Source organism: Capsicum annuum, chromosome 12 (genome assembly GCF_002878395.1).
Source record: "Capsicum annuum cultivar UCD-10X-F1 chromosome 12, UCD10Xv1.1, whole genome shotgun sequence".
Lineage (NCBI taxonomy): Eukaryota > Viridiplantae > Streptophyta > Magnoliopsida > Solanales > Solanaceae > Capsicum > Capsicum annuum.
The window spans coordinates 160,195,118-160,221,569 of NC_061122.1; the positions used below are offsets into that span (position 1 = coordinate 160,195,118).

The 26,452-nt window shown below is 35.7% G+C and overlaps 1 protein-coding gene across 2 annotated transcripts; it reads left to right on the plus strand.

The window, feature by feature from the left end:
• Positions 1 to 4,184: 4,184 nt before the first annotated feature.
• LOC107871320 (U11/U12 small nuclear ribonucleoprotein 48 kDa protein) lies at positions 4,185 to 25,889 on the plus strand. 2 transcript variants are annotated; one of them, XM_016718215.2, is made up of 5 exons: positions 4,185 to 5,649; positions 6,685 to 6,802; positions 22,664 to 22,771; positions 23,128 to 23,899; positions 24,005 to 25,889. In XM_016718215.2, exons 1-4 carry the CDS (start codon positions 4,346 to 4,348, stop codon positions 23,722 to 23,724), a joined length of 2,127 nt encoding a protein of 708 aa, XP_016573701.2. In that variant the 5' UTR covers positions 4,185 to 4,345; the 3' UTR covers positions 23,725 to 23,899; positions 24,005 to 25,889. The 2 variants fall into 2 exon arrangements, with proteins under 2 accessions (XP_016573701.2, XP_016573702.2); XM_016718216.2 differs by having other exon boundaries at positions 4,205 to 5,649; positions 25,446 to 25,889.
• The last annotated feature ends 563 nt before the right edge of the window (positions 25,890 to 26,452 follow it).

Here is a 26,452-nt window from a genome sequence, read left to right on the forward strand (position 1 = left end):
CCAATCGTTGTTGGATAATCTGAGTCCACTAAATAATATTTATCTACACCAATATAAAGAAAATTAATTAATTAATATAAAAATAATATAATTTATAAAATAGTACAAAACATGATATTAAAATCACTAACTTGGATGAGGAAAACTAAGATCCGATCTTTTAAGTGCTTGATCAAATATTTTAACATCATGTGCAGTACCTTCCCATCCAGGCAATACAAATGAGAAGAACATGTCCCAATCATATATTGTCGTATTTGAGAAATGAAATCTTTTCTATCGATGTATTTAATTTGGTCATTTGAAGGGACAATACATGCTACACGTGTTTCATCTATAGCTCCAATTCAGTTTTTAAAATATGACCAATACTTTTTATCTTCTTTTAATTTAGGATGAATATAAAAAAAAGTTGATCTTTTGGTTTAGTAATGTCCATAGCCAATTTCAAACATGCAAATAAAACATGATGAAAATGTCTATTAAGAATTTCTCTTGAGCGTTAAAATCTTCCCTAGAACATCCGATTTCTTACGCCATGACCTACTACCATTAAAAATATAGCAACCATCTCCTCTATAGTCATATTTCTTGTTGCTTTCAAGCCATATTGTTCATTTAAAGTCTTTTTCAAGTCAAGAAAAATATGTTTTTTCATTCTAAACATTTCGTAACATGGTCGATCATGTCCTTCAAGTACTTCTTTAATGAAATAAAAACCCGCATGAAGAGAAGTTCTGCATGGAACCTTTAAGCAAAACTTCATGAAATATTTTTTTCTAAAGTGATGCTGAAAATTGCCCGCATAAAAAACAACTTTATCATCATTATCTTTAATTAAAATTTCTGCATCAGACACATCACTATTATTTCTAGCTAATGACATATCTAATTTTTTTTATTAAACATAATAATAAGATTGACAATTTATTTATTGTACAAAAACTAAATTTATTTTTCATAGAATAATAATGTAAATTATTCAAATATAAAAATACAATAATTTGAATAAATAAAATTTTATAACTAGAAGAAGCTCAAAAAGAAAAAGAAAATCATAATTTTTAAAAGCAAATCATAATAAATAACATCATAAATCTATTCCTTATGAAGCATGGCCTTCCTTTCCAACCATTGCAATAGCAACTCTACATCTTCTTGCTCTAAAAATATTTCTTTACTCACTTTCCACCATAAATCACCTACCAACAATCCCACCAGGCAAATTACGAACTATAGTCATTACACTCTCAATACTAAGTAAAGTTTTCCCCAATTTCGTTGAAGTGTGTGATTCAATGTCGTTAGCAATTCTCTCCACTGATGAACTAATTTTATGACCAGAATTAGTTTTTTCGTTTATGTTGATATCTTTCCTTTTCTTCTAGTATCAATATCATTTTTTATTTTTCCAGCTCAATTAATTCTTCTAGACCATCAAAAATCATAAATTCCTCATTATTTATTTGAGTATCAAATTCAAATGATTGCTCAAATTAAAAGCATCAACTCCCTTATATATCATCGGGTACCACTCCAGATGATGGTGCCCGCGTATGTTCGTAGTAGCAACAACATTCTTAAAATATATCTCCATTTGAGTTCGATATTGTAAGTCTTTTTTATTTTTTATTTTTCTACATCTGAATTTTTCTACAATGATGAGAAGAAATAAGATATCTTACTAGTGGCCAAAATAACATAATAACTTATCAAGTTAAAATGAATAATAAGCAATACTATTAGAAGTATCCTTATTTTTCTGCTCCACCATTCGACACTCGCTTGAATTATTTTCTTCTTACTATCCCATCCTAAATCAGTTTTCCTTCTAACTAAAGCATCCTATTCTTTCCAAGTGGTTTTTAGAGTATCTCATTTATTCTTCAATTTGAGTTTGTCATAGTTTTTTCAAGTTCTAGCATTGAACCTTGTAACCAAATTAGTCCATTCAATTTTATTAAAGTGAGTACCGGGGCGATTTACAACGATAACTTCATTCACACATAAATTTTAAAAGAACTCTACGTTTTTTGTACTCCATTTAGCCTTCTCAATATTACTTATTTTCTATGCATTAGAGATATATGATTAATAATAATAACATTACACGAAATAGTGAAATAAAAATATTATTTCCAAGATAAAAATTTACAAAAATTAAAAATTTCTTAAACAACGATACTATCACATATGCTTTTATACATCTGCACATGAAAAATCTAGTATATCATGACAATTATTAAAAAAATCATACTTTAAAGTGAGAAAGTAATCTTAATTCAAAAAGCAACTTATTAATAATAGAGATGACTTTATATTTTGAATTGGAGTAGAGTATATGCATATATGAGAAATATTATCTGCATTTGTTGAAGAAGGAGAAGATGTATGGTATGATAGACTCGTTAAATGAATAGAAGACTTGAAGAAAAGGTCTAAAAAATATTTAAAATTAGATTCTATCTGTTATTTGATACCTTATTTTTTTGGATACATTTTACTGTGTCAAAATTTACTAAAAGTAAGCAAACACCATATTTGTACACTACATGTTACAAGTATCTAAATTAAATTATATCTGTCATTTTTTACCTTTTTTTTTTGAATATATTTTTACTATGTCAATACTAAAACTAAACAACCACATTCATTTATGTACACTACATGATAACAAATATTTAAAATAAGTTTCTATATATTATTTGTTATCTTTTTTTTGTATACATTTTTATTATGTCAAAATTTACTAAGAATAAGTAATCATCATATTCATATATGTACACTATATGGTAACAAATATGTCTTTTCATGAATCATTTATTTAAAATTAAATATTCGAGAAAAAATTTACAAGTTTGTCAAAATATAATCTTGTAACGTGATTCATCTGTTATTTGTTATCATTAATAAAAAAATAAAAAGTTATATATTCTCAGGTCATCATCATCAATGATATTTTCAAATATATTTAAAGAAGATGAGTGAAAATAAAATAATAATATATAAATCATAAAACTAAATAAAAAGTTATGATGTAAATATGAAATATAAAATTTTAAAATCAAACCTGTAAGATATGTTAATTAATTAATAAGGGATATATATATACATACATACATACATCTCTGTATGTGTGTGCGCGCGTGTGTGATAGGGATATTTTTGTCATGAAAAAATAATTTCCTGCTTCTGTTTTTTTTTTGAAAAGAAGAAATTTTCTGCTTCTTCCTTGAAATAGAAAAATTCCTCCTCCTACTTTTTAAAAGTATTTTTATAATTTTACCAAACACCCTTCTTTAAAAAAAAAAAATAAAAAATTCTCAAAATAAGTATTTTTTTTTTTTGGAGAACAACCAATCCCAAACAGGCACTAAAAGTGATTCTCAAATAAGAAGTTTTCTAACAACAATTCCAAACGAACCATACCCATGAGATACTTGAACATAAAATTCTTTGGGGTATAAATTATTTACATATGAAGATAAAATTATTTATGTTGATAAATTATATGTTCACAAAATTTAAGAAAGTAATTTCAAAAATTAAATTATTTAGTTTGCTGTAATTTCAATTTAAATATATAAAATTATATATACAAATAATTGCATTTGAATTGAGATAAAATGGGGGACGCGGGGGTGGGGGGTGGGGGGGGGGGGTGCTTAAAGGTTAAGAAAATTGAGGGGACGAGGGAGGAGTTGTGGAGATGGAATTTTTTTTTCTTTTAAATATTTCATTGAAAAATAATATGATAGCTATTTTTTTTTTGAGAGAAGTATCTATTACCACTAAACTTGTCACGTATTATTCAGGTGTACCATGAATAAAACGTGACAAATTCAGGTGCATCATGAATAAAACGTGATAAATTCAGAGATAGTAGATATATATATATATATATATATATATATATATATATATATATATATATATATATATTTTAAAGATAATACGATTTAACATGCTCAATTATAAATAGCATTTTAATATTATCCATAGCGCACAAATACGTATACTAATTTATTATAAATTGATAATTTTATATCAAACATATGAATAATTTTAATACCATTCGAAATTTATGAATATAAATTATATTTTATGACTTAAAAAAAAATGTTTTTCAAAAATTATTGCCAAACACATATTGAAACGTCAAAATTATTTAACTAAAACATAACTTATCAAAAACATTAAAAAATCTATCACCAAACGCGAGATTAAAATAAATGGCTCACTTTTGTTTAATTTTGGTTATATTTTCTCCGGTCTCTCTTCCCTCACGGTTACACCGCCGTCAAAACTCGCAAATCAAAATCTCGGCAGAACATTATAAGAAGGAATGACTCTATTCCCCCCCCCTCCTCCGCCACTACCACTGCCACCTTCCTCCGCCTTTCTACCGCCACCACCTCCTTACTATCACCACCCTACTTCCACCGGTACTCCGACATATGAAGTTTCTACCGCTCTCTCATCACTTACATCTCTCCTCAACCGCTCTTCAACTACTTTCAACTCTGTCTCCTCTCTTCTTCCTATTATACCAGTTCCTCCTTCTCCCTCCCCATCTCTATATCCATGCCCTTTCAATCCCAACCATCGTCTTCCCCTTTCTTCCCTCTTCTCTCACTCTCTTCGTTGCCCACCCATACCCATTTCCTCCGATCACATTCAAACCCTAATTCAAAACCTCAAATACCCCCACACCCTTCATTCATCCAACTCCTTTACCTTACCTTTGCGGGAATCACAATCTGATCTTTGCTTCTCTCTTGAAGCCTACTTGGATTTTGAAAATCCCACTTTCTTCTATTCTAATTGTCCTGGTGTTGTTTCTTTTCCTATAAAGGGAGAAAATGCAACTCCTCCAATGCTTACTCTTCCTGCTGTTTTATCTTCGGAATGTGCTAGTTCTGGTGGAAATTCGATGGTCTTTCCGAGAGAAATAATCCAGCTTCTTCCATCGGAGGTATATGCAATTAGAAATGAGACTGATTGTTGGAATGAGTTTCCTTGTATGTATTCCTATCGTATTCTTCGTGCAATTTTAGGATTAGCAATGAGTCGTGTGGAGTGTTTATCTGCATGGGTAGTTGTTAATTCAGCTAGGTATTATAATGTTGTGCTTGATTTAGCAATGAGAGATCATATACTTGTATTATTTAAGCTTTGTTTGAAAGCTATTGTTAGGGAATCTATTGATTTATCCAGTACATTTTGCAACGGAGAAGATGAGGAATCAAGTTTGAGTAACCGGAGTTTTAAGTGTCCCATCTTAGTTCAAGTCTTGGTGTGGTTGGGAACTCAACTTTCTGTTTTATATGGAGAAATGACTGGGAAATCCTTTGCTATCAACATCCTAAGGCAATGTATCTGTGATTCTGCGTTTAGTTTTTCTATGTTCAATGAATCTACTGCCATGAGAAGGGGGGATGACAACCTTCAAGAGCAACAGGAAAGTGGTGAACCACTAAAAAGTAGAAGGGAGAATGAGGGAACAAATGTATCGGATGAAACATTCTCTAAAAGCCCGATTTTTGTTTCCCAAGTAGCAGCAGCTGTTGCAGCATTGCATGAACGATCTATACTTGAAGAAAAGCTCAAAGCACTAAGGAGTTTACCATCACTTCCAGCTTACCAGCGGTATAATACCTTTGCTCTTCTTAGAACAGTATTCTGAATGTATCCAAAAGTCTAGATGTGCATCACACCGTTTGTTCCACAAGTACTTTGTTAGTGCTATTGACATTAGCCTCTTCCTATTTTCCCAAAAAGAAAGCATAGGAAAAACACAAAGTTCAGTAAATCTGTAAGTGTTTTATTGGTTTTGTTTTCATATTACCGACCATTTTCTTCGACATTTAAGCTTTTCGGGCAAGTGCATGCTTTCTTTTGAGAAGATTTGTCTATGCATAGATGTCAAAATTTGGGGGTTAACTTGGTAAAAACTGAAGTTAAGATTCATGAATGTGTTATTGCTACTAAGTCCAGAGTTTCGGCTGGATTTGTAACGACCATCCATCTAGATGCATATGGCAAGAAGGTAAAGTTGAAGGGGTGAAAAGCCTATCTTGAATCATGGAGAAAGTTTTATCTGGCTCACATATGATTTATATGCAGATGTATAAATTCTTTCCAGGCCTTTAGTTAGCGATAAAATACTTAGATTGTTTGCTCCAAGATTTTTGGTGCCTAAAAGTGTTTATTTAAAAAGTGACTTATTTGACCAAGCTTTTAGGAGAAAATAAGTGTTTCGGGAGGAGAAAATAAGTGTTTTGGGAAGTAGCAGAATTTGTTTTCATAAGCTAAAAAAGTAGTTTTTCCCCAAAAGTACTCTTTTGGAACACTTTTGAGAAAATACACTTTGAAGCAATTTCTAAAAGCTCGGCCAAACGCGAATTGCTAATCAAAAGTGTTCTTTAAATTGATTAGTCAAACGCGAACTGCTTCTCACCAAAAGTACTTTCCAAATTAAGCTGCTTGCTGATTAGAAGCTTTGTCAAACAGTTTATTAAAATAGTGATGTGCAAATATAAAACGTCTACAATTTGTGCAAAGGTGTCAAGTCCAGGAGTGTCTTTGCTGGTTTTTCTGATCTTATTTTTTTTCCAAGCATGAAATAAAAATATACTTAATGTATTTTTCCTGTAGTATGTTGCTAAGCAGTTTTCTTTGCAGATCGATGGAGCACACGTACATTTCAAATAAAGCAGACGAGGAACGGCAAAAACGCGCTTATTACAAACCTCTTCTTGAACACGATGGACTTCTGTGGCAGCGTTCGCGAAATAATCAGGTATGTTTGCTTGTCAAAATGGTACTTTGAGTCGTTGCTGATCTTGAATCAATAACTATATATATCCCTACAGTTATAACCAGTGTTAATCAACATTTGGGATAGAAGTAGTTTCCGGAAGTACTATCTTCCTTTGGGAGGTAAAACATAAAAGACCTTTTTCTGCTTATATTTCTATTTTCCCTTAATTAGTTGCTACTTCTATCACTGAATAGAGACATGCTGCCAAAACGGCCGTTATTTTTGAAAGTCTAATGTGCTAGTAAAGAAAATACAAAAAATGGAATGTGTTTCAAGCTGTTTATGTTTGGCTAGAAGTTCCGAATTCATTGCACTTGTTGGTCAAGCTGTTTGTGGATGTACTGTCTAAGAGAAGTGTTCTTCTGCCAATAGTGAAGGTTGCAAAGGACCAATTTGTGCTTTTGGAACAAATGGAAATTTGATGTGAAAAATTAAGATCGCTTATTGCATATAAGGGGTCATTTGGTTGGAGGAATTAGAAAAAGTAGTCATGGTAGTATTATCTATCTTGTGCTTGATGACATTTTCATTTCTAGTATAACTTATATGTTAGTCAAGCTGTTGTCTCATATTGGTTGACAGGGAAGAACTTATATCGTTAGAAGATGTACAAGTATTATTGAAATCCACATTACTATACCCACATCAGAATCTCAACTAGCCCGTGAACCAATGGACCCCCAAGTGGCATTTCCAATTTCATTATAATAAAATTTCGGCATAATGGCCTAATAGACCCCTGTATTTGTATGTTTTTGTATTCTGGACCCTCCTACTCACCTCTTTGTCAGCTGAACCCTTAAATTCAGTAAATCACAATGTGTTAAACCCTTTTACCGTTGATATTATAAACACAGTTATAAATATTTCTAAAATCTAAATTTGATATTTTAAAGTTTAACAACAAAGGTACATGATACAACTTATAAATTACGCTGATATTTATTACTACCCGTACCCTAATTTTTATAGCGTTTATTGTTCTTTCGAAATTTAAGCTTCCAAGTTTTACTTGTATATTTGGATATAAAATCTTTTAGTTTTTGAAATTAAAATTTACATATTTGATGATCATTTAAAAAAAACTTTAATTTATAAGAATTTAATAATTAAAACTTTTCAAAGGAGTATGAAAAAAATATCTTTTGATTTTTTAAATTGACGACTATTTTGAAACAAGTATTTTTAGTGTACATGACAACTAAAAAGGAACACAAGAAGTATTTAGGCTATGCTATTTACATCTATTTCTTTTTTATAGAATGAGTGATAATTTTTAAATTAATTAGCATGCCAATATTTTGATAATTAATTTATATATCTTTCAAAAATTAGTTTTGGGTTACATGGACCAATTTACATCAATGAAAATAAAAATCAGTTTTTGTCCGCCACCCAAAAGTGGCTGGTTCAATAAACAACAAAAAACCAAAACAACGTGGTTTTGCTTTATCTTCTCCGAAGAGTCAAAAGACTTAGTCCTGTCTTTTCGTCTCGTTATTTCGCGCCTCTGGTTCTTTTCCGTTGTTTTTTTGCCTTCCAACTTACTGGTTGCAGGTCAGAATTTCCCGGCCTAAAATGTACGTGCTTGACTCTGGTCAAAGTATCCGGCTGGGATTGATCGAATTTGAGAATCACCCTGCACCCGCGCCCACACCAGCGTCGAATCAAGACAGGTTCGGAGACCAAAACAAAGAGTTCACGACATAGTATCAAACTAAAATTTTAAAAAGAAAATAAAGGATAAAAAAAGATTGTTTTTTTAGATGAATATAAAAATGACGTGGTTAATGATATGGATATGATGTGTCATCTATTTTTGCTGATGTGGATATGATGGGTCATTCATATCGAGCAAGTGAGGAAGACACACTGACGGAGGGGCTTAAAATTTGCGTAGGGTTCAGTTGACAAATGAGTGAGTAGAAGGGTCTAGAATACAAACACATACAAGGGTCTACTCTATTCTGCCTAAAATTTAAGTGAAACAAATTTGGTCTATCACTGAATGGAGGATGAGCAATCACTATATATCATATAAATGCATCTCTTACAAACTAAAATCTCTTATTTAAAGATAATTTTGACAATTATGTGGATCTATATACTAGATTCAGTAATTTAAATAAAATTTTCAAACAAAAAATATTAAAATATTAAAAATTTATTGGATGTTAGTAACAAATAATTTTCTTGCTTGTATCTACATAAAGAATGAGACATTTATATTTAGAGCCCGTTAGGATAGATGATAAGCATAAAGTGCTGAAAATCACTTTTAGATGCTGAAACAAATTTTATAAATAAGCAAATACGTGTTTGGATAGTAAGTGTTGAATCTGATATTAGTTTATTTGATAAAAAGGTGTTGATAAACACTTTTTTCCGTTAAATGACTGAAATATCCTTTAAGTTATTTACCAAAAAAGTATAATTCGAAGAGTTTCCATATTAGACAGACGAACGACGGAGAAAATATCTAGATATTAAGCAAAAGTTATGTTTTATGTGGAGTACTTCGGAGAGTGAAAAACATACAAGGGACACAATTATAAAATGTTTGGTCAAACTAAAAGTGCATATAGGTTGTAAAATCATAAGTTAGGGGTGACCAAAATTATTTAGTCGATTTTGGCTTATAAGAAGCTAGTTTGACCAGCTTATAGATATGGTCAAACACCCTCTTAGCATTAAACATTGAGATGATAAAACTTAAGACTTTGATTCCTTAAAATTCACTTAAAATTGGTGAACTAAAATATTATTTAGTGATATGTAATTAATGGAATATCTCAGCTAAAAAAAAGTTAAAAGCTCCCAAGCACGACTCCCAGTGTTCTTTCTCCTATTTTCTGGGAGAAAATCTCAGTTTCCGATAGCTTTCATCAGAATAGGACCTTTCAAGCCACCAATACCCTCTATGATTATTGATAAACACCTTAGAATCTTCAAGCTACAGGATGGAGGAAAACAAAATCTACTTCAATGCTGGGTTTAAATCCTTTGATATTACTAGATGGGAGACCGGAAAGGTTGAGTTGTACGAGTGGGTGGAAAGGAGTAAGAAGATGATGCGCAGATCATCAGTGATCAGGAAGGTGATGAAGTGGATATATGTCTGCCTGGAAGAAGCATCAAAGGAAATCAAGGGATGGAAGTTGGCAGAAAGTGATGCAGAGCACTTCTGTACAAGAAAGTATAATGGATATGGGAGATTTATTAACATTATAACATTAAATAGAGAGGGAGAACAGGTCTAATCATTCCAGAAATAGCAATAAGTACTGGGTGGTTGGACATTGCTTCAAAGATCGATAGGTTCATTAAATGCCAGAGGAAGAAATAGATAACAACAAGCCCAAAGAGGACAGATGCTGATTATCCCTATGCAAGTGTTATACAAGGGAGTAAATGGCAAACGAGGAACATCTATGAGTTGTATGGTGAGATGTTCTTCAAGTTCCCAAATAGATACATGGCAGAATAGACCATTCAAGGTCAATGTAGATGGAAAAATTGCATATTTTATCTCGAATGGTGGGAGCCAACAATTGGGTGCATCCCAAGAGAAACAATTGTGAAGAAAACTTGGATTAGAGCCATGGGGACTCCCCTTCATCTTTGGTCCAAGAATATTTTTAAGGAAATATGCGAAGTCTGTGGGGGAAGCTGCGAAGGGTTACCATGGAGGAAGAAACAGAGCTTAAGAATCATATGAAATGGGCTAGAATTTTAGTTTTAGGTGATGGTAGCACATCCCAAGGGAGGTGGTGATATCCTGAAATAGCGTCATGTACTACTTCCCAATTTGGGCTGAATATCAACCACAATTTGAAATCTTGTTGTAAAAATTAGTCAGAGGAGATGAAGCACTTTATCCCGATAAGGCCTTTGTACAATGGGTAAGAGGATAGCCACTGTGGAAAAGTACAAAACTCCCTCCATATCAGGAATTCTATCAGAGGATAACACATTGGTACAAGTGGAGAAAGTGTGTCAACAAGATCACATGGTGGGTACATGTTTCATTGAAATGAGACCTCTGTAGTAGGCTATTCATATCCACCATGTTTCATTGAAATGAGACCTTTGTAGTGGGCTATTCATATAAGCCCGGTTAAAAAATGCCACAAACCTCATTTAAAGGCCCAGATTTAGTGCACAGGTTATTTTCAACAATCTAGAAAAGGAGAAACAGAGTTTCATAGAAGCCCATAGTGTCTTTAGCTTTGTTGAAGACATAACAACACAACTTTCTCTGCATGACTCCTATCCAGGAGCAGAACTAAGAAAATCTTTCGCGAAGATGGTGATGACGACAATTGAGGTTGAGAATGGGGTGCCTTGCCAACATCGGATAAGGAAAAAGATCAACAGGAGTTAAGCAATTGCATAGCAGAGGTGCAGAAAGTGAAAATTACGGGATAACTTTTCAAAATAACACTGAAATTGTCAACTGAGAGGTAAAGAAAGCTGAACCAATAACGATGCAGCAACAACAAATCTTGCAAGGGAGAGAAAAAGAAACATCTGGGTGCAACAAAACTTGATAAAATTTGGGAAAATATTTGGGGTTGATTTTCAAGGACTCGAAGAGGAGGCCACAAAACTCCTAATGCAGATAGGCAGCTGCAGGCAAGCAAGAAGACTGGACCACGGTATTAAAGTCTAAAAGACAAGGATCAAGGGTGCACAAGAATTGAAAAGTCTAGATTCTTATGATGTTAAATTCAAAAGCACAAGGAACAAGAACAAGGGGGGAAATACAAGCTCTAGTTCTCGATGAAGTTCAAGCTAGTGTTTTGGAATGTTAGGGGGCTGAATAATAGAGAGAAGAGGAGGCTGAAAAACAGTCTGGTGTGGGGGTGGAAGACAAACATTTTGTCTTCAAGAGACAAAAGTAGAGACAAAATTAGAAGGGAATACTTTAGAAATGGCTAAACAAATTTGGGTATGGAGATGGGTTAGACATGTATATCTGGAAGGTGTGGTACCGCGTGTCTTGAGCCGGGGGTCTATCGGAAACAGCCTTTCTACTTCTTCAGAGGTAGAGGTATGGACTGCGTACATCCTACCCCCCCAGACCCCACCAGGTGGGAATACACTGGGTTTGTTGTTGTTGTTGTTGTAGGATGTGAAGGTTTGGAAGGGAGAAGTTTTGGAGATAGGAATGTACTTTATCACTTGTAAGTTTGAATCACAACTTCTAACTTTCAAGTTATTTTATTGATGTAGGATGCGAAGGTTTGGAAGGGAGAAGTTTTGGAGATAGGAATGTACTTTATCACTTGTAAGTTTGAATCACAACTTCTAACTTTCAAGTTCCACATCACAGGAGTATATGCTCCTAATTGTTACAAAGAAAGAAAAACAGTTTGGGATGAATTAGGCTCTGTGAGGGGACTGATGGAAGGGCCTTGGGCCATTTGTGGGGATTTTAATGTCACTCGATATATTTTCGAGAAGAAGAATGGTACAAACAAAACAAGGGGCATGAGGGAATTTGATATGACTGCTCCTTTACGGGCTTATTCTAGAAGAAAATCCAGACAAGCAAGTGGAGATAATTTGTCTTAGTTTCAGATAAGATAAGATATATAAGTAGATAAGATATATAAGTAGTTAGTTATCTGTAGAAGTTATCAACAGTTACTAGTTGAAGCATCTTGAATTATAGGAAGTTGATGCGGGGACACCCTACTACCCAAAGAAGCCTTTGTCCTATCTTTATGTTTTAGTCAGTAGCAGTTGGCTACTGTCTACCTATATCGTATCTTTATATTTTAGTGTAAATATATGTATATGGAGAATTCAAAAAGAAAGAAGCAATATTATTATATTTGTATTTGGAGTTTTGTCCACTTCATACGAACTTAATTATTGGTTAATGTAGTGTCTAAGATCTGTGCACTTTATTTAACTAGCAAAATTTTCATTTCATTCTCTTCTTTATCTTAGTTTCTATTAGAATTTTTATACTTTATTGAAGATATAAAGCTAGTTGACTTGCAACTAGAGGATGCTAAGTATACTTGGTTCAAAGGAGACCAACAGGAAAAGTGCTTCCTGGATTGACAGGTTCCTAGTATCCAAAGAATGGGATGACATTTTTCAAAACATGAAACAACTACCACTTAAGAGATTGAGCTCTGACCACATCCTTATACCACTGCTGGGAGGGCCTTGGGAAAAGAGCAAGAACTATTTTAAATTTGAAAATTGGTGGCGGGAGACAATAGGCTTCATTGATAAAGTCAAAAACTAGCGGTCCTCTTTCAATTTCTTAGGAAGGCCTAACTATGTCCTAGCTTGCAAGTTTAAAGCTTTGAAATCCAAACCTAAAGAATGAAGGAATGGGAGACTGGGAACTTGAGCATACAGAGGAAGAAATTACTTGAACAATTGACAGACTTGGACACTGTGAGGGAAGATAAAGTACTCACTGATGAGGAGATAGCTAAAAAGTCCGAATTACTTCTAAAATATGAAGAGTTACTTAAGAAAAAGGAGATTTGGAGACAAAAGTCAAGACCTTTCTGGTTGAAGAAAGGTGATAAGAATACTAAATTCTTTCATAAAATGACAAATGCTCATAGAAGATACAATAACATTGATCAAATGGTGATACAGGGAGAAGTTACCAAAGAACCAAGCAAAATTGAAGGAGAAATTGTGGACTATTACCAAAAGTTGTACACAAAATCCATCCAATAGAGACCTATCTATCAAAATACTCAGTGCCCAGTTCTAACAGAGGAGGATAGGGTGGCTCTCCAGATCAACTTTGATGAAAATGAAATAGGTGCCTCAAGTTGTGTGCAGCTGATAAAGCACACCTGCTCTAGATGGTTTCACTATGTGTTTCTATATCAAGTGCTGGGAGGTGGTGAAGCAGGGCATCCTGGACACTTTTCCAAACTTACATGATCATGAAGTGTTTGAGAAGAGTTTTAATGCAACTTTTATTGCACTTATTCCTAAAAGAAAGGTGCCAAAGAGTTGAGAAACTTTAGGCTTATAAGTTTGATTGGCAGTATTTAAAAGCTGCTTTCTAAAATACTGACTGAGAGATTGAAAGGGGTATTAGCAAGTTGTCAGATTCTCAGTAAATGGTATTCGCTAAAGGGAGACAAATTATGGATGCAATCTTGATTGGCAACGAAGATGTTGATTCCAGAGTTAAGCAGAAGAAACCAGGCATTCTTTGCAAGCCAGACATAGAGAAAGCGTATGACCACTGGAGATACCTTGTGAAAGTATTAGAAATGATGGGTTTCGTGCAGAAGTGGTTGAAATAGATGAAGCAATGTATCTCAACAGTTAGATTTTCAGTTGTAGTTAATGGTTCTCCTGCAGGATTGAGAGGACTCAGGCAAGCTGATCCTTTGCCACCTTTCGTGTTCCTAATTGTATGGAAGGATTGAATAATATGATCAAGACAACGAAATTGAGAGGTTGGATAAGGGTTTTGAAGTAGTTAGAGAAGGGGTTGATAGCTCGGAAGTGACACACCATCAATATGCAGATGACACACTTATCTTTTGTGATGCTGTGGAAGATCAACTGAATCATTTAAGGGTAATCTTGGTTTTGTTTGAAGGGGTTTCTGGTATGCATAGTAATTGGAGAAAGAGTCTAGTGTACCCTATTAATCGAATCAGCAAAATGAGTTGGTTAACAACAATCCTTGGTGGTGAAATTGGCACTCTGCTAATTGCATGTTTGGGATTACCTCTGGGAGCTAAATCTAAGTCCATAGATATATTGGACAATGTGATTGAGAAGTGTGAGAAAAACTAGCCAGGTGGAAAACCCAATAAGTGTCTATGGGTGGAAAATTGACACTAATCAATTTAGTACTTGTCGCTTTTCCAACTTATATGTTGTCCGTGTTCCCCATCCCAGTAGAGGTCATCAAGGTGTTGGACAACATTTGGAGGAAATTTTTATGGTAAGGTAATAAGGAAAGTAAAGGATTTCACTTGGTAAAGTGAAAATGAGTGATAACTGGGAAGAAGAATGATGGTCTGGGGATTAAGAACCTAAACTTGCAAAGCAAAGCTCTTAGAATGAAATGGTTATGAAAGTGTGCAAATGTTAACCAATATTTGTGGAGAAGGGTGATTGAGGCTTGCAGAAGACAAATGTATGACCAAAGAGGTGATTTCTCCCTATGGGGAACTTCAACTTCAGGAGACAACTTAATGACTGGGAAGTTTAGAGGGTAGCTGAACTTTTCAACATAGTGGAGCCTTTCCACGGACTCCAAACATGGGACGATATCTTTTGGTGGATAGGAAAAAATAAAGGAGTATTCAAAGTCAATAGAGCTTATAAGTTGATGGATCACGCAAACCAATAAAATGCAAATTGGCCGTGGAAACAAATTTGGAAAAGTAGAATAGCTTGTTGGCCAAAGAAGCAGTCCTAACTCAAGATAATGTTATGAAGAGAGGGATAACCTTATGCTCTAGGTGCTTTCTTTGTGGGGAAACATTAGAGACTGTTAACCATCTGTTTCTACATGTAAGCTCAACAGTTGTGGAGAATTTTTATAGTCTTAAAAGCATTTCCTGGACAGTCCAGGAAGTCTTTGAGGCTTTAAAGAGCTGGGAAGAAGCAGGAGCACAGGCAAAGGGCAGAGACAGATGGAGACTTATCCCTGCTGCTATATGGTGGGCAATATTGAAAGAGAGGAACTTTAGATGTTTTGAGAGCATAGAGAATAGTGTACAAAATGTGAAGCTTAATTGCATTTTGCTATTATGTTTTTGGTGTAATCAGTTATGCTCAAATGATACTGTCTATAATTGATGTTTTAGATTTAATTTAGTCATAGAGCAGTAAGATTTGGGGACCACTTGTAGATAAAGTTTCAGTACAACCTGTGAGAAATAATAGAGAAAAATATTATTTGAATTGTTGTCTACATAATTACATTGATACTCTATTTGTAGACACTACAATACAATCCTTTTCCAAGTAGGAGTTTGTATACTGTTGCTATTACTAGTCATATTCTAACACTCCCCCTCAAGTTGGTGCATACAAGTCATATGTACCTAGCTTGTTACAAATGTAATTAATACGAGGACTGGTGAGGGACTTGATGAAGATATCTGTAAGTTGATCACTTGACTTCATAAATTTTGTAACAATATCTCCCCAGAGTATCTTTTCTCTGACAAAGTGACAATCAATCTCTATGTGCTTGGTCCTCTCATGAAACACTAGATTAGATGCAATATGAAAGGCTGCTTGATTATCACATACAAGTTCCATCTTATCGGTTTCTTCAAATTTTAGTTCTCTCAGCAATTGTTTGATCCAAACCAGTTCACAAGTTGCTGCAGCCATTGCTCGATATTCTGCTTCGGTGCTTGATTGAGCAACCGCACTCTGTTTCTTATTCTTCCAGGACGCCAAATTACCACCTACTAAAACACAATATTCGGATGTAGAACGTCTAGCAGCGGGTGATCCTGCCCAATCAGCATCGGTATATCCAATGATATGCTCATGACCTCGATCCTTAAAGAGTATCCTTTACCTAGAGATGACCTTATATATCGCAAAATACGAACAACTGCATCCCAATGACTATCACAGGGAGAAGTTATAAACTGACTTACAACACTCACGGGAAAAAAGATGTCAGGTCTAGTCACTGTGAGATAATTCAACTTTCCAACCAACCGCCTATATCTTCCAGGATCACTCACCAAGTGGCTCACTTTTGTCCTGCCAAAAGTTTAGCATGTGGATCCATAGGAGTGTCAATGGGTTGACATCCTATCATTCCAGTCTCCTTAAGAATGTCTAAAGCATACTTGCGTTGAGAAATAACAATACCTGATCTGGACTATGCAACCTCAATACCTAGAAAGTATTTCAGTCTGCTGAGGTCTTTAGTCTGTAAATGTTGGAAGAGATGTTGTTTCAAGTTAGTGATACCACCTTGATCATTGCCGGTGATAACAATATCGTCGGCATAAACCACCAGATAAATACACAAATTTGGTTCAGAATGGTGATAAAACACTGAATGATCAACTCTAGCTCTACTACGAATCATGCCAACTCTTAAATCACTGTGCTAAACTTTCCGAACCAGGCTCGAGGGGACTGTTTCAAACCATGGAGTGACTTGCGCAATCGACATACAAGGCTACTAGAATCCCCCTGAGCAACAAACCCGGTGGTTGCTCCATATAAACTTTTCCTCAAGATCACCATGCAGAAAAACATTCTTAATGTCCAACTGATATAGAGGCTAATGACGAACGTCAACCATAGAGAGAAAAAGACAGACAAATGCTATTTTAGCCATGGGAGAGAAAGTGTCACTATAATCAAGCTCAAATATTTGTGTATATCCTTCTTTGGCAATAAGGCGAGTCTTCAGCTGATCAACTTGACTATCTGGACCAACTTTGACTTTGCAAACCCAACGACAACCAACCGTAGATTTACCCGCTGGAAGGGAAATAAGCTTCTAAGTACCACTCGTATGTAAAGCAAACATTTCATCAATCATAGCCTGTTTCTATCCTGAATGGGAAAGTGCTTCACTGGTAGTCTTAGGGATGGAAATTGAGGCAAAGATGATACAAAAGCATAATGGGGTGATGACAGATGCTGATAACTCAAGAAAGTATAATGTGGGTTAGCGTTACGAGTGGATCTTATACCTTCTTGAAGTGCAATTGATTGGCTAGAAGGAGGCAGGTCTGCAGTAGGGGAAGCGTCAGGCGCATGACATGAATCATTTGGGACTAATGCTCGACGCGGGCGGCGGTGATAAGTCAAAAGTGGTGGCACAGCAGTTGGAGATGGAGAAGTAACCGTAAATTCCTCAAAGATTGGTGTGGGTGTGGGTAAGACTGGAGATATCGGTAAAACCTCAGAGTTATCAAGATAATCAGAAGATGTATAGTAAGGTTGAGATTCAAAGAATGTGACATCGGCGGACATAAGTTAGCGATTTAGATCAGGTGAATAGCATCGATACCCTTTTTGAACTCGAGAATAACCAAGGAAGACACATTTGAGAGAATGATGGGATAATTTGTCTTTTCCTGGGGCTAAGTTATGAACAAAATATGTGTTCCCAAAAACACGAGGGAGGGATAGAGTAGAGATGTGACTGAGGAAATAGTATGGAACCTGATTCTGGACCGAAGATGATGGCATTCTGTTAATGAGATAGCAAGATGCGAGGACTGCATTGCCAAAAACGCAGCGGAACATGGGATTCAATGAGGAGTGCGAGTAGTCTCAATGAGATGCCTATTTTTCCTTTCTGCTATACTGTTCTGCTGAGGGGTGTATGAGCTGAATGATTCCTTGATGAGTCAGAAACTCCTGAAACTGGGAGGATAAGTATTTTAAGGCATTATTACTACGAAAAGCACAAATAGAAACACCAAATTGATTTTGTATTTCAGCACAAAAACTTTTGAATATAGAAAATTACTTGGAACGATCTTTCATCAAATAAACCCAATTACATCTCGAGAAATCATCAATGAAAGTAACAAAGTAACGAAATTCTAAGGGTGAACTGTCTCTACTAGGACCCCAAATATCAGAATGAACTAACGAGAAAATAGACTATGAATGACTTTCAATACTACATGAAAATATAGCACGGGTGTATTTTCCAAGTTGACACGACACAATTTAATGTGGATAAACTAGACAAACTAGGCACCATCTTTTGTAGTTTGGATAGACTCGGATGTCCCAAACGTTTGTGAATAAGGTCGGGTCTGTAATGGGGCATGCTGTGAAGGAATTTGAAGAGGTAAGATGGCAAAGCTCTTGTGATTCATGTCCTATGCCAATTGTCTGTCCCGTTTTGCGGTCTTGCATTATAAGAGAATCATAAAAAAATTATACTACCATGAAGGGCACGCATCAAATGACAACAAATGCAAGATTTAAAAGACAACCAGAGACATAAAGAACAGAGTCTAGAGTGATAGAAGATAGGGGTTTGCTTGTCCAACTCCTTTTGGCTCTGTTCGGATTCCATTGGCTAAAGATATAGCAGGAAAAGATTGTGACAAACAATATCAGACAGAAGTGATTTGTCACCAGAAATTCTACTTACTATATAATGTCATAATAAGCAGGTGAAGCAGGCTGCTCATGGTCAACATGCCTGCTTCAGCTGCTTCAATCGTGATTTTACTATATTATTCCTAAGTAATTACTGTAGGTCATTTACGTATTAGAAAAGAGGTTAAGGGGGAGAAAGAAGGGGAAAAAAGGTTGTTTAGGCTTGCTAAGGCTAGGGAGAGGAAGGGTCGTGACCTCGACCAGGTGAAATGCATTAAGGGGGAGGATGGTAGAGTATTGGTAGAGGATGGTCACATTAAGAAGAGATGGCAGTCGTACTTCGATTGGTTATTGAATGAAGAAGGGGATAGAGTTATTGTTTTAGGGGAGCTGGAGCACACAGAGGAGTGTCGTGATTTTAGTTATTATAGACGTTTTAAGGTAGAAGAGGTCAGAGAGGCTATTCACATGATGCGTAGGGGTAGGGCGACGGGGCCTGATGAGATCCCTGTGGATTTTTGGAAGTTCTTTGGGGAGGTTGGCTTAAGGTAGTTGACTAAATTATTTAACGGCATTTTCAAGTCGGCGAAAATGCCTGAGGTGTTAAGGGTGACATTCAGAGTTGCAATAACTATAGAGGTGTTAAGTTATTGAGCCACACTATGAAGATTTGGGAGAGAGTGGTCGAGTTGAGGTTGAGGAGGATAGTGTCTATCTTGGAAAATCAGTTTGGATTTATGCCCGGGCGCTCGACGACGGAGGCAATTTATCTGGTGCGGAGACTGGTGGAACAGTATAGGGAAAGGAAAAGAAATCTTCACATGGTGTTTATCGATTTGGAGAAGGCGTACGACAAAGGTTCCTAGGGAGGTACTTTGGAGATGCTTGGAGGTGAGTGGGGGTACCGGGGGCGTATATTAGAGCAATCAAGGACATGTATAATGGAGCTAAGACTCAGGTGAGGATGGCGGGAGGAGACTCAGAGCATTTTTCTGTCTTGACGGGGTTGCATCAGGGTTCCACTCTTAGCCCGTTTTTGTTTGCTTTGGTGATGGATGTGTTGGTGGCGTATTCAAGGAGAGGTGCCTTGGTGTATGCTTTTTGCAGATGATGTAGTTTTGATTGATGAGACGCGGGGTGTGTGAATGATAAATTAGAGATGTGGAGACGGACCCTTGAGTCTAAAGGGTTCAGGTTGAGCAGGAGCAATGCAAGTTTAATGACGTGAGGCAGGAAGACGAGGTGATAGTAAGGTTGGATTCCCAGACGGTGTGTAAGGGATAGTTTCAAGTATCTGGGGTCCATGATTCATGGAAATGGTGAGATTGACGAGGATGTCTCCCATCGTATTGGAGCGGGATGGATGAAGTGGAAGCTCGCCTCGGGGGTGTTGTGTGATAGGAAGGTGCCGCCCATGCTTAAAGGCAAATTCTACAGGGTGGCAGTCCGGCCGGCCATGTTGTATGGAGCAGAATGTTGGCCAGTCAAGAATTTTCACATTCAAAAATTGAAGGTGGTGAAAATGCGGATATTGCGTTGGATGTATGGGCTTAATAGGGGTGATAGAGTTCGAAATGAGACTATTCGGGAAAAGGTTGGAGTGGCTTCGGTGGAGGATAAGATGCGGGAAGTCCGATTGAGATGGTTCGGGCATGTGATGAGGAGGGGCACGGATGCCCCAGTTCGTAGGTGTGAAAAGCTTGGTTTGGATGGTTTCAGGCGGGGTAGGGGTAGGCCGAAGAAATACTGGAGAGAGGTGATCAGGCGGGACATGGAGCAGTTACATTTCACTGAGGACATGACCCTAGATAGAAAGATCTGGAGGGCGCGGATTAGGATAGAAGGCTAGTGCCAGTTTGAGTCGTTGGGGTAGGACATTACTTGGTAGATGTATTATTCTTGCTAGGACACTTTGTTGTATGCTTTATTACGAATGTGTTTACTATTCTTTGTTTATTATCCCTTGTGGGTGGCATATTTTTGTCTTGACATCTTGTTCCATGCTTTATTAAGTATTTGTCTATTATTCCTTGTCTTAAGCCGGGAGTCTATCGGAAACAACGTTTCTATTTCTCTTGAAGTAGTGGTATGGACTGCACACATCTTACCCCCAGACCCCACTATGTGGGAATACACTGGGCTTGGTATATGACATGACTGCTTCAGCTGCTTTAACCGAGATTTTACTACATTACTCATAATTAATTATTATAAGTCATTTAAATATTAAAAAATTAATAATATTTTATAAAATAGACATAAAATGATAAATTATTTTTTGATATTTTAAATTAATTTGACGTCTTATATGAGACCACTTAACAAAAATTCCACAAGTATTTGTTATAATAATTTTACTATTTCACTTCTAATTAGTAGAATAGAAGAAAATAATATTATAAATCACAATAATTAAAAACTTAAATAATTTAAAAAATATAATTGACTATTAATGCCATAAAAGTCTGAACAACTTTAAATATTGTTATACAAATTTCATTAATTTAAATATAATAATAGATGTCTAACTTAGAATTTATCAATCAAACAAATGAAGGTTTTATTTAAATGCTAGAACTATATATAACATAGAATTTTAAAGGATCAACATTGGGGCGTGCGTAGCATGGTGTAAGCTGACTAGTACAATCAGAAGCACCTGAGTCCACAACCCATGATCCAAAGGTAAGAGATTGTGCAGTTAAGGCTATTGGTAGAGATATATGCTTACTTTGCTCGATACTGAACATACTCATTATATTTCTTGTCAGATAAATACACCCATTGATTACCTGTGGTGTTAGACTGAGCAACATGAGCATTTTTAGGTGGTCGACGATGGAAAAAAAAGCATATTTCACGAGTATGTCCAAGCCTATTACAATAACTACACTTAGGTCGAGAGTAACATATGCCACGAGTATGTCCAAGCCTTTTACAATAACTACACCTAGGACGAGATCTTCCAAATCGACCTTCCCCTCGTCGATTCTTCATGGACCTGTGACATTTGATTTTCTGATCTCCTCATTAAGGGCTCAGATTTAATCATAGCACACCAAGTAAAAGATTAAAAAATATGTTGTCGGAATCTAAAAAAACAGTGTCCAGTTGCCGAAAAAAATATAAAGTCGTCGGAATTAGGGTGGTTCCGATGATCGGAATATGAGATACTTGGCTGAAACTGAAAAACAAAAGTTCGTTGAGGTCGGAGTAGCTGGGCGACCCCAACAAAAAAGAAAAAATCGAAAAAGTCGACCGGAGAATGGCTCATGCGTTGGCGCGTGACAAATATCGCCGGAACTCTGGCAGGCGCATGGGAGCGCGTGGGTGGGGACTTTCCGGTGGTTTTGGTCGGGTTTTTGTCGCCTAAGCTTTCCGATCCTCTTGGTGGTGTTGTATTTTGCACACAACCCTCAAAATAGATAATGACTCAAACAGTCACCGGAAATTGACACCTGATATATTTTTTTTATGGAATTTTCTCACCAGTGCTCTAATACCATGTGAGAAATAATAGAGAAAAATATTATTTGAATTGTTGTCTGCATAATTACATTGACACTATTTCTAGACAATAAAATACAATCCTTTTCCAAGTAGGATTTTGTATACTATTCATATTCCTACTCATATTCTAACACAACCCATGTACTGTTTTGTGATATACGAAGTTACCAAGTTCAAAAAAATATGTAATTAACTTTAAAGCTTCCGTTACTTTAGTTATCAATTAGACCCTTTCTCTTTTATTAATCTTTCATGTGCCGTTTTCAGGACACAAATAGAACAAAAACTAGAGAGGAATTATTAGCTGAGGAAAGGGATTACAAACGTAGAAGAATGTCATATCGCGGAAAAAAGTTGAAGCGATCAACAACACAGGTATCTTTTGCTTCTTAAGATTTGACCGTGTGTTTTTCTCGGTTATTTTGCTATCAAGTCATGTATACTCATTGACCTGAGTCTGAATTTGTTCCTTCAAAAACCAATTTGCCAGCAAAAACTCTATTGATGCCCATCTGGTAATTCAGAAAGCTTTGGGACTTCAAATATTTGCAACAACAACAAACCCAGTATATTCCCACATAGTGGGGTTTATTCAAGGACTTCAAATATTTGCACTCGTTACAAATCTTGATCTTCACGTCTACTCATTTTGTGTATTCAGCTTTGACTTCTTTTGGTTCTTGTACACTTTTTTCTTTTACATCTTTATTGCTGTCCTCTTCTATCTTTAGGTTATGCGGGATATAATTGAGGAATGCATGGAGGAAATCAGGCAAGCAGATCCCATCAACTGCCCAACAAAAGGAGCTGAAGAGACAAACTTTCCAGAGTCTGCAACCTACAGGCCTGATGATTATCACAAGGATAAAGTTGAGTCTGGAAACAGGCAGCTGGATTCATCTGCTTTAAGCAAAGGAAGGGAGGGTGGTTTTAAGGAAGGGTTTCATACTGACAGAGAAGTCAATTTAACAGATTTCAAATATGATTATTCTGAAAATATGGAAAAAGCATCTCAGTGGCATCATGGACATTTAGTACCCGAGAGAATTAATGTGAGGTCCAGACAGGGCAGGAAAGATTACTCTAGAAGCCCAAATCAGCGAGGCTGTACCTATTTGCGCGAAAAATCTATCAGCCAAGAGAAGAGAGACTATTTAAATGATTCTAGAGAGAATTTTTCTAGAAGCTCCAGCAATCGGTACCACAAATCAATTGAGAAAAGTAATTCACATAGGGAGACAGGTGATCATAATTTTGACTTCAAGAAACGGAAGGCAAGGGATGCTTGTGATGATTTTGAAGACCGATATGATCCGGCAGAATCTTAGAAAAACTGTGAGAAAATGTCCGACTATTGCAGCTAGTGCCCTGTTTGTTGGGTTAATCCGGGCAATGTGTTGATATTGGAACAGCATCACCATCAGAATTTGTTGTGACTGGTCTTATCAGAAAAGAAAACCCTGCTACTGATGCTTTTTGTGGTCTACTGGTCGAATTAGCTAGGTAAGCAGTTTTGGTTTTGAGTAATCTGAATACTTAATTTATTTTGCGTTTTCAGGAAAGACTGAAATCATTTTGTTGGTTGATTTTTTCCCTAAAACCTTGCAGTAGGAAGTCATGCAGGTGTCTGCAGTTTATCCTCTTCTGTATCCTTCCATGTATCCTTTATATTGATATTTCTTGGCATTGTCTTCTTGGATTTACTTTTCTTTGTCCTTTTTCCCCTATCCAAAGAAGTAATTGTCTCTTCAAGGGGACGTAGTATATAGCTAGATCACCAGTGATATAGTAAGTTGTTCTTTCCATAGTGCTGGGTATTACTTCATCCAAAACGTAAACCTTTGTTGCAGAGTTCCGTTATTATCGTTGGAGCAAATATTGTTGCACAGATCTATGCTAAACTTTTTTTTTTTGTTGTGATTCAATATGTACAAGTGTCAACACAAGTGAGTTTTTGACCTAATGCATCCTTATTGTTTTACCACAACTTTCATTACATCCTCATAATATTCCACTTAACAAAAAACATCCTTTAAGTTTCTAAAAAGTGACCAAAAACATCCTTCTGTCAATCTTACACAAGTTATTAAAGTAAGATTGCTTGGTTACATGTGTGGTTCACAACTGGGTGAAGCATCTGGTTCTAAGGGCCTCAAAACTTAGCTTTAGACATGTTGAAGGTGACATTCCAGTTATGAGATTTGTTCGTATAACTGTACATTACTATACAGGAATAGTGCATAGTATTATGGTAGCAGTATTTTCTCTCTTTACGTATGGGTCAGTATCATGTATGTTAGTCATATGACAGAGGACATACCAGGTAGAAGACTGCTTGATGCAGCTTCAGGTGTTAGGCCTTTCGAGTTGCAATCTAATTGTTTTTGTACTTCCAAAAGCCGACACTGAAAGTGGGGCACCCCCATCTGCAATTTGATTGTTGTAGTACTTCTAATGACACAACTCAGAAGGTGCAAGAGTCACACCAAAAGATGGATTCATGTAGAAGTAGTCAACAATAACAGGCTGAATCCTTGAGCATTTTAAGCATATCTCTGAATTAGTTTGATTCTTTTGAAGCCCTATGGGATTCTTAAGTTGGCAATTACAATAAAATCTTGATGTCTGGAGGTACCTGAATTGTGTGAGTTCGAAGAAACATGGTTTTTGCTAAGGAAATTTCTCTTGTGGACGAGAAAGCATTTAATTATAAGCACTTCAAGACAGACAAGAAAGTTTATGTACAAGATAACAAAATTATATGTACAAGATAACAAAATTATATTTTAGAAAGTTAATCGTAGCATATATACTAGGTTCACTTCTGAATAAGGTATGCGGTTCTGTGTCGACTTGGCATATATCTGATATTATACAGGAATTGTTCCTTAGTTTTATGGTAGCAATCTTTTGCTATATGCATATTGGCAAGTATCATGTGCCTTAGGTATATTGCAGAAGACATTCCAGGTAGGAGATATATACTTGATACTTCATCAGGTGTAAATTTCAGGTTTCAGTCTTATTGTTTTTGTGCTTTCAATTGCAGACTTGAAAGTGAGGCAGTCACACAACAAAGATTGCCACACTAATGCCCAGTTGCTGCTGCCTTGGGACATCTCCTAATTAGTTTAAACAGGTTTTGGAGGATTCTATGATTAGGCAACTATTGTTATAAACTTTTAATACCTTTATATACACTGAATTATTTCAAACATACGAAGAAATTTGCGTCTTTTTTTTTTTGGGCTCAATAATCTGCTGCATGAGAACGAGGTATGTTGGATAGGAAGGCACTTGGAGGCTGACCTCAAAGAATTATTGAGCGAAACAAAAGACAATTCATCCCTCGAATTTGCAGTATTATAGCCTCCTCTATACCGTGTGAGCTTATGAATTTTTCGGGATACTCTGCTCTGGACACCATTTTAGGTTCATCTATTAGGTTGGACTTACAAAACTATATATGGTTACAATACCCGTCTTCCGTGTTTTTTCGTTTGTCCACCAGTCTCATCATTTAATTTTGACATCTACAGAGTTTGTACTGATGTTTATTTATATAACATCACATGGAGTTGTTATAATTATTTTGTTACCAGATGCCAAAAATTGTTGAAGCAATGTCCAGCATCATATGAAAATGCCTCATCTGAGAATGCTTTTTCTAGTTGCGTGCGTTATGTTCATTGGGAAATGGAAATATCAGGTAAATTCCGCAGCGTTTATAGTTGTAAGTCGTGCGCTCTATCTTATTATGTAAATGTAAGGATGTTTCATCTCATCATTTTAGCTGAATTACTAAGGCTGTATTTGCTTTTTTTTTTTTTTTTTTTAAGATTGTCTAAATCTGAATGCACATCTAAATGGTTAAGATATTGTTTCTAGATTTGAAAACTGAATGATTAAAACTATCTGATTTTCAACATGTGAATGTGGATTTTTTTTTAAAATAAAAAATTCAATTCAAATAAAGAATTAATTATATATATCAGAAAAGTATGTAATTTAATACAATAAAATAATTATTTGATTGAAAATAATGTGGATTTTTTT